At 41.2% G+C, this 9,968-nt stretch overlaps 1 protein-coding gene across 1 annotated transcript in view; it reads right to left on the minus strand.

Moving 5' to 3' along the window:
- LOC306697958 (TNF receptor-associated factor 2-like) overlaps positions 1-9,211 on the minus strand; it is a gene marked incomplete at its 3' end in the record, with an annotated part of 28,322 nt that extends 19,111 nt beyond the window's left edge. Inside the window, exons 1-2 of the mRNA XM_079162069.1 lie at positions 9,010-9,211; positions 6,525-6,603 (exon numbers count right to left, since the gene is read on the minus strand). Of these exons, the coding sequence (XP_079018195.1) occupies positions 6,525-6,603; positions 9,010-9,197 (267 nt within the window). The 5' untranslated portion in view covers positions 9,198-9,211. The remainder of the gene's footprint in view (positions 1-6,524; positions 6,604-9,009) is intronic.
- Between the last annotated feature and the right edge of the window lie 757 nt (positions 9,212-9,968).

Below are 9,968 nucleotides of genomic sequence, written 5' to 3' on the forward strand. Positions count from 1 at the left end.
GTTGTGTTACAAATGCTCTGCATCAGTTTCCTGGGGATCAAATGTTTTATCTCCTGGCTCTAATTTCCACGGCACTTATGGTCATTCTAGGGATGCGGGACTATCATGGCTTCTTCTATTTTCTACGCTTGCCAAAAATATTTTATCGTGCTGGCTCTACACTCCGACACATTGGATCGGAAAACAAACCATGACTGAGACATTACAGTGTTGAGTACAGAGTTTTAACATCCTCAGAAATGTCGTCTCTCCACACCTGCTACTAGGGCTGCAACAACGAATCGATAAAATCGATAAAAATCGATTACCTCTTGAACCCTAGGCCTATTTTTAGCACTCTGCTCGAAAATGTCTTACCCAAACGCCAGAGAGTGTAAATCTCTAACTACAAGGTCTATTTGAATAATTTAAATGGCATAATAACACAAATAAATGTGAGCTTTGTTAAGATGTGTACATATCAGTGTATATGTTACTGGTAAATGCTGGACAAATGTTAAACACAGCTCAAATTGAACATTTTCAGGTTTGCCTTTTTTTTTTGCCTAAAAAGCACTTTTATTGATTTGAAATGATGCAGAAGCTGGCCTAAACTCTCCCAAATCATATCACAACATGTCAGCAGTCTTTTAAAAATATAATAACTATAATAACCTGTAAAACATGGCTCATTTTCGTCTGAATTTCAGTTTTACGTGATGTATTTGAATCTTACTAAAGCCTGTGATTGGCCGATTTGCGCATGTGACATAAGATTTGAACCGGAAGAGTGTAAGGAGTGTATGATGCGATCTTCGAGTTGTTTGACAGAATTTTAAGCCAATAAAATAATCGAAAACCGTGATCCGCCCCCATGGGTCAAACCCATTGGCCAAAACTGAAATAGGTCAAATGTTAGTTACCCTAAGTTAGATTGATCCCAATTTCTTCAGGAAACAGTTCAGAGCCACATGATGGGTTAGGGTTATTGGTATGGACAGGATATATACAGGATGTTGATAGAACAGTAGGACCCGGGGAAATATGCCTTTGTTTACATCAAAACAGCACAAAGGTAAGGAGTTTTTGAAATATTAGCGGTGAAGCTGGTTTGTTGTTCTGGTGCTTGTTTGCTCACAGCTCTGTGATGGTTTCACTTAGATCAATAATGAAGATATCTTTGGATTCAGTGTGTTATTGGCGTGTTTTCTGCTATTTCGGTTTTCCGTGTTAGCATTTAGCTTCTTCTTATTAGCGCCTACCGGAGTGTGTGGTCGGCTCAGCCATGGCGAAAAAAGAGTGATATTGTGGACATTCTTTTAGTTGCTTATTTGAGTTTGTGTAGAATTGTGTTTGGAGTGTGTACACTGGCTTGCAGGATAGTGTTGAACAGAATCTCTTCGTTAATTTGGTATGAAGCATTAATAATATTTTTGCATGAAAAGTCCATTCTACGACATTTGGAACAGAGCCTCGGAACAGAACGGAGACCTTTTGGGCGTCTTCGGGTACAAGAGGTTTTAAAAGAGTTTGCAACGAATTTCATTATCGATTCGTTGTGTTGCATGATTATTACGCCACTCAATAAAGTCGCGGAGATGTTTGGTGTAGGGCCGAGATCCTCCTTGTGGCACTGGCACCCCAGTGGCAAGTCTTTGGCAGGTGTCGGAACTGTGTCAGTCAGGTGCCACAACTGTGTCAGTCAGGTGCCATAACTGTGGCAGGCGAGCGGCACTGTTTGGTACCCGAGCGGCACTCGTTCGGAAGCTGCTGAGCTGAGCGGGCGGAGCCACATTTCCTGAGAACACCCTTTGTTGTTACGAGAGGTCAGCTGCCATAAATCAGTTTTATGATTTTAGTTGAGTCACCGGAGCCACCCGTTCTCTGTATACATTCTGAGAGTAACCACGTTGTACTTTTTTGTTTCTCATTCATTTTATTTAAGTATGATTTTGCTGGTTTTGCAACAAAAGGGAACATAATACACTCTTTCCAAATTATTACTTTTATAGTCATTTACAACAATCGGCTAAAATAATGAAAATAAATCATCCGTTTTATTATCATTTTAAAGTATATATATAAAAACGTTTTAAAATTAAAACCCATAAAATCTTCAATCCAAAAATACGTGTCTGAAAATATCTTCACTCTTCCTCTGCTTATATGTAGGTGTCAGTAGTAGCCACAAGCTGCCAGTGCCAATAGTTGTCACAGGAGTGCCGCCAGCAGTCAGAGGGGTGTCGGAGAGTGCCAGAGAGTGTTGTAGTCAACTATTGTTGCTAACACACTCCCATCAGCCCACATTTATTTATTTATTTGTCTTCTAATGCTACCCTGGTATGTGCTTGCATCATAGACGAACCATTTTCTTGTATATGGTCATTCTATTACCTTTATTTTGACATATTCTTACTTCCGGACTACCTGTCTTACTTTGCGTCGCTCTTCAAAAGAAAAACAAATAAACCATAAAACAGACTATCAAAACATACACGGACCGGGGGGGGGGCACACCCCTCTGACTGCTGGCGGCACTCTCTGGCACCCTCCGACACCCCTCTGACTGCTGGCGGCACTCCTGTGACAACTATTGGCACTGGCAGCTTGTGGCTACTACTGACACCTACATACAGTGGGTACGGAAAGTATTCAGACCCCTTTAAATGTTTTACTCTTTGTTTCATTGCAGCCATTTGCTAAAATCAAAAAAGTTCATTTTATTTCACATTAATGTACACTCGGCACCCCATCTTGACAGAAAAAAACAAATGTAGAAATTTTTGCAAATTTAAAAAAAAAGAAAAACTGAAATATCACATGGTCATAAGTATTCAGGCCCTTTGCTGTGACACTCATATTTAACTCACATGCTGTCCATTTCTTCTGATCCTCCTTGAGATGGTTCTACTCCTTCATTGGAGTCCAGCTGTGTTTAATTAAACTGATTGGACTTGATTAGGAAAGGCACACACCTGTCTATATAAGACCTTACAGCTCACAGTGCATGTCAGAGCAAATGAGAATCATGAGGTCGAAGGAACTGCCCAAGGAGCTCAGAGACAGAATTGTGGCAAGGCACAGATCTGTTCAAGGTTACAAAAGAATTTCTGCAGCACTCAAGGTTCCTAACAGCACAGTGGCCTCCATAATCCTTAAATGGAAGAAGTTTGGGACGACCAGAACTCTTCCTAGACCTGGCCGTCCAGCCAAACTGAGCAATCGTGGGAGAAGAGCCTTGGTGAGAGAGGTAAAGAAGAACCCAAAGATCACTGTGGCTGAGCTCCAGAGATGCAGTAGGGAGATGGGAGAAAGTTCCACAAGGTCAACTATCACTGCAGCCCTCCACCAGTCGGGGCTTTATGGCAGAGTGGCCCGACAGAAGCCTCTCCTCAGTGCAAGACATATGAAAGCCCGCATAGAGTTTGCCAAAAAACACATGAAGGACTCCCAGACTATGAGAAATAAGATTCTCTGGTCTGATGAGACCAAGATTGAACTTTTTGGCGTTAATTCTAAGCGGTATGTGTGGAGAAAACCAGGCACTGCTCATCACCTGCCCAATACAATCCCAACAGTGAAACATGGTGGTAGCAGCATCATGCTATGGGGGTGTTTTTCAGCTGCAGGGACAGGACGACTGGTTGCAATTGAAGGAAAGATGAATGCAGCCAAGTACAGAGATATCCTGAAAGAAAACCTCTTCCAGAGTGCTCTGGACCTCAGACTGGGCCGAAGGTTCACCTTCCAACAAGACAATGACCCTAAGCACACAGCTAAAATAACAAAGGAGTGGCTTCGGAACAACTCTGACCATTCTTGACTGGCCCAGCCAGAGCCCTGACCTAAACCCAATTGAGCATCTCTGGAGAGACCTGAAAATGGCTGTTCACCAACGTTCACCATCCAACCTGACGGAACTGGAGAGGATCTGCAAGGAAGAATGGCAGAGGATCCCCAAATCCAGGTGTGAAAAACGTGTTGCATCATTCCCAAGAAGACTCATGGCTGTACTAGCTCAAAAGGGTGCTTCTACTCAATACTGAGCAAAGGGTCTGAATACTTATGACCATGTGATATTTCAGTTTTTCTTTTTTAATAAATTTGCAAAGATTTCTACATTTCTGTTTTTTTCTGTCAAGATGCGGTGCTGAGTGTACATTAATGAGAAATAAAATGAACTTTTTTGATTTTAGCAAATGGCTAAAATGAAACAGAGTGAACATTTTAAAGGGGTCTGAATACTTTCCGTACCTATAAGCAGAGGAAGAGTGAAGATATTTTCAGACATGTATTTTTGGATTGGAGATTTTATGGGTTTATTTTAAAACGTTTTTATATATATATACTTTTAAATGATAATAAAACAGATGATTTATTTTCATTATTTTAACCGATTGTTGAAAATGACTATAAAAGTAATAATTTGGAAAGAGTGTATTATGTTCCCTTTTGTTGCAAAACCAGCAAAATCATACTTAAATAAAATGAATAAGAAACAAAAAAGTACAACGTGGTCACTCTCAAGATGTATACAGAGAATGGGTGGCTCCAGTGACTCAACTAAAATCATAAAACTGATTTATGGCAGCTGACCTCTCGTAACAACAATGGGTGCTCTCAGGAACTGTGGCTCCGCCCGCTCAGCTCGGCAGCTGGGTGCCGAACAGTGCAGCTCAGGTGCCGAACAGTGCCGCTCGCCTGCCACAGTTCCGACACCTGCCACAGACCTGCCACTGGGGTGCCAGTGCCACAAGGAGGATCTCGCTGTCTCTCGATGTTTGAGTGTTCAAAGCAGGCCCGGTCGCCTGAATACCGCAGTTAGGAATAATGGAATAGGACTCCGGTTCTATTTTGTGGGTTTTTCTCTGAACTGGGGCCATGATTAAGAGGGACGGCCGGGGGAAACCTCAACCGACACGGAAAGGATTGACAGATTGATAGCTCTTTCTGGATGCTGTGGGTGGTGGTGCATGGCCGTTCTTAGTTGGTGGAGCGATTTGTCTGGTTAATTCCGATAACGAATGAGACTCCGGCATGCTAACTAGTTACGTGGCCCCGTGCGGTCGGCGTCCAGCTTCTTAGAGGGACGAGTGGCGTTCAGCCACACGAGATTGAGCAATAACAGGTCTGTGATGCCCTTAGATGTCCGGGGCTGCACGCGGCCACACTGATGGATCAGCGTGTGTCTACCCTTCACCGAGAGGCGTGGGTAACCCGCTGAACCCCACTCCTGATATTAGTCCAGTTTTTTTTTTAATTATTACTTTAACAGCTCAGGGATGTTTAAGGAGCAACCTGTTTGTGCACTTTCTGAAGATTTGTTGCACTGTGAATTTGTCAGTTCTGTTTTTGAATAAAGAGTTGGAAATTAATGCTTTCTTTTTTTTATCCGATTCATCGATTAATCGAACAAATAATCGACAGATTAATCGATTATTAAAATAATCGTTAGTTGCAGCCCTACCTGCTACACAAAGATACCAAAGCAGGCCGAACTCTACTACTAATGACAGACTGGTGATTATGTCAACAAACTAGGGAACTTATGCTGCATTCACATGGAATCGGGCAGACGGTAGATGGCACGGGAAAAACAAACAGTCCAATGCAATGGCAGGATGGCAAACAAAATACATTAAGTGAAATAAATGTATCTCTACAGATAGCAGGTAGCGTGTGTGCATCCATTAGTGAGTGAGTGGGTGTAACAGAGTTAATGATTCCACTTGACATCACTGGCCATTATTTGCCAGTTACTGTATTATTTAAGTTATTACTAATCAATATTATTTCCTCCTATTTCTGTAAATATAATTTACAACTTATTATCATTAGTTTCCCACGTAGACAAGTGTGTTGTGTGTCACATCAGCGCCCTCTGCTGGGCACCTGCAGACTTGAGTGGTGCGCCCTGCTTTCCGTGACCAGTCATCAACACGCAGTCTCCGTGGTAGGTTGATCTGTGACAAGCTCCATTGTGATATCTGTATAAGTTCCATTTTGTCCGTACAATTGTTTCGATTATAATTTCTAGAGCAAATGTTTTATACTGATAACTTTATTTAGCATTAGTAACATGCTAACAACAGCTTAAGCATTTGTTTCTTTACTATGGCAGTTCCCAAAGTTTGTGACCACGAGGTGGGCTGTGTGAGACACCCTGATGTGCATCTGTTTATTATCAGATATGCTACATATATGCTGTCCTATGAATAAACAGTTGGGTGAAGCCAAAGAGACATCAAGTGTGCCTGAATTCAAACACAACGCAAAGAGAGAGTGCACAACTGCTACATGGGCACCTCTGTGTCTGTCCACGGCTAATCTCCCATTCTGCTACAGCAGACTGCATTATATTTTTGGTGGTGAGTTATGGCTGCATTGTCAAGGATCTCTCTTGGTTGCCGTGACTCAAAACACCTTTTGTTGCCTGTTTTATACTGCTATTGACCCTGCTGACTCCTCACTAACTACTCTTAACCGGCTGCTAGGGGCCGCTAGTGATAAGATAAGATGCAATGTAGGGTGAAAAATGTACGTACACCGCCTTGCTTGAGAATGGAGGTGGGTTCCTCAAACAAGTCTTCTTTGATGCAAGCACTGCACTTCTGTGGTCCAGAACTTGAAGGGAGGAAAGGCAAATATTAGATAAGTATAGATACTGTGCCAAAATTAAACTCCCATCTACCGTGTGTCGGACAATATAGATGCTTGATGTTACCATCACCACTCTCCAAATGCTGTTTAGGTCCATGGAGTTCACTCAAGACCCTAGGATCAGTGATTATAAAAGGTAGAATCTCAACTAAAGGTTTTGAGCTTTTGACCGCATCTCATGGTCCTCAAGTGAACACCAGACCAAAACCGGTCACAGCTCCATTTGCTGACGAAGACCCTTGAGATGAAGGCTTCAATAAAGCTAGTAAGTAGACCTTGAGTTGAGATAACATATAGAGCTGAAATTATTACTTGAGTATGTGATTGGGTCGATTGACGAAAATAAATAATCAACCAACATTTTGATTCACTTTTTTTTCTTCAATTAATTGGCTTAGTCGTTTTTTAAACATAGTTGACAAATATTTACTGGTTCTAGTAGTTTGGTATCATTCTGAATATAATATCTCTGGGTTTTTGGACAGTCGGTAGAACAGAACTAGTCATTTGAAAACGTAAATTTTGACAGTAGAAAAATGTGATTTGTGATTTTAATGAAAAAATGATTGACCGATTAATTGAGGAAAACATTGGCAGATAATGGAAATAATCATTAGCTGCAGTCCTACACACGCACTATAGTCTATTTTGTCATTTTATTGAAGGTATTCCTTAAGTTCATTAAAAAAATGGTAAAGTCACAAGTTTAATTTATATCCACACAAGAAACCAGACAACTGTAGCAAATGATATCAGAAGTAATAAGAGAGAATAACATGTTTGTATTGCAATAGTCTCACTGCAGGAAACCCCCGATTACATGCAGTTGGTAAGTAATCAGTTGCCGTCCTGCAGCAAATGCATAACCAGATTTGGGGGCCCTGCTTTTGGGCCCCTATCCAATCTGTGTAACTGTATACAATATGTACCTTGACAAGTTCCCAGCAGGTACAGTGCACAAAGCGAAAATATGTTTTTTGTCATTTAGTTGTGGGAAGTCTATTTTTTTAAATTATTACAGTTCCTGACATAAGACAAGGCATATGATAAAAAATAGCAATAATAATAGTAACAATAATTTAGCAATTAGTGAATACATATCTATACCTACACATGCATGCATACATACATACACACAGAACCATGTAGACAAGAGTTTCACATGCACTAACGTGCACGCATAGCTGGCCAGGTTTTGTAAACAAAGCACAGAGAAACTTGGATTTTAACACACACGGAGGGAGTGTGTCTATTCTCAGGTAGACAATACAACACTATACCTTTTATATAGCACATAGTTGTTTTCGGCTATATATCGAATTTAGCACCATTAACTAAAAAAATATTTAGGAATATGGACTATATAAGCACAATATTAACTAATACAATGTCTGGATTTCAACCAGGGGGACCCTCTCTCTAGGGAGAGTCATTTCACGTGCTGTTCTACACAGGGTTTTTTTAAAAAATAAAGGTGCTTCACAGAGATGCAGACAAGATATGCCTGGCTGTGGCAGCAAATGTTACTCTTTGCAATGCTTGCAACAAAAATTACTGATCCGAAAATACAACTATCTGAAAAAGTAATAAAAAAACGGCGCAGACACATGCGCACTGTAAGAATGAAAAATCAGTGATCTTACAACCAAGCTTGACTTCTCACTGCGCCGTTAGTCCAAATACGAAAAATTATGATATATAGGATTTTTTTAAAGCCTATTCCTGTTTCTGTTTAATGACAAACAAAAGAAACAAACTAAGTCAGTCAAACTTTCGTTCCTACTGCTGTCATTCTAATATAGAAAAACTACTGAAAAGTACACGTAGTAACTTACATGTATTGGATAGACACTTGTCGGGTCACCTTATCCAACATATGGATAAAGGTCATCATAAACTCAGATCAGAAAATGCAGAGTTTAATATTGGCTCGCTTATCGACAAAGATACTAACTGACTGGAATACATTTGAAATGTTCTATCATTTGCCGGACCTTCTAGTAAATTCGACAAACATGTCAACCTGATTTTACATACAAACACTGTGAAGTTCAACTCCACTGCTTGCTTGGGATTGCCACGTCAGAGGAAGCGGGACTAGACTATGAGGGCACCTGGGACAACCCATCACACAGGTTCATATTTTATTGGGATCAAGTGATGATTGGTGAATTACCTGCACGCCGAATTGTTTAGTGGGTCTTCGCACAGTGTTCATCATACTTGTCCGTGTGGTTGCATAGGAGTTGCCAGCAACAATAAGCAGGGCAGCATTACATGTAAGGATATTTAAAGAAGGGTTGGTGACAAGCTCCGATCGCTCATACGGGCTACCCATCTAGCTAGCTCTTTAGCAACGACACTACTCACCTCACAATGTTGTTGAAACAGAACGAACAAAAGCGGTGACCGCATTGGGCTTGTAGGGGCCTTCTCAACACTTTCTGGCACGAGTTGCACAAATGCTTGTCCTCGAGGCTGTTGGCCAAAATTTTCTTTGGGAAGCCAGGTTTCTTGCCTTCCAGGGAAGATGGTGGAGACTGCTCCTGTGCAGCCATTATTCCCCTTGAACAATATCGAGGTTCTCAGCGGGGTGCGTTCAAGAGAGCGAACGCAGCTGAATGCAGTTTTAGAAACAACCGCCGGCAGCGACCCATTGCTCTTTGACAGTTTATTAAAATATGCATCCCTGCTTATGCTAAGAACGCATATTTGATCTTCATATTGCATTGAAAAATAAGACCGGGCGTTTTCATGTGATAGATTTGACAGCTGAGGATGCTACGTTCAGTTGTAAATTACTACGTCTGCCGCCAGGCGCCGCGAGCCCGTGAGAAGAGAGCAGCGACGAGGCGAGTACCACCAGCAAGCAGGCTGCTGCTCAGCGCTAGATTGGATCGCGAGAGCTGCGGCAAAGCAGCGATATTTAAACCGGTATAATCTCGGAATTGTTGTCATCATATCTTCAAAATAAAAGCAAGGTATTCGTATTCAGCAGTTTTAGGATGTGCAGAATCATCTTGTAGAGAGCAGTAGACTATGGTAGAATTGAGGAGTTCCAACTGAAATCATTTGGAAAATATATGAAAGGTCAGTTAATCCAAATGACATAAAATACATACATACATTACTGCTATGGTATTTATCACTGCAGATAGCTTTGCTGGTATTTGCCGAGATTTTCAGATATCTGCCTCTGACATTTTTGCTGCCCCTTAAAATCTACTTAAGAAGTAGGGCCTCCTTTATAATGAGCAGATGGTCCTTCAAAATCTGTTCAGTGATTTATGTTTTTGGATTATCCTAAATAACAGGGAATTAGTTTCTGG

Source organism: Pholis gunnellus, assembly GCF_910591455.1.
Source record: "Pholis gunnellus genome assembly, chromosome: 6".
NCBI lineage: Eukaryota > Metazoa > Chordata > Actinopteri > Perciformes > Pholidae > Pholis > Pholis gunnellus.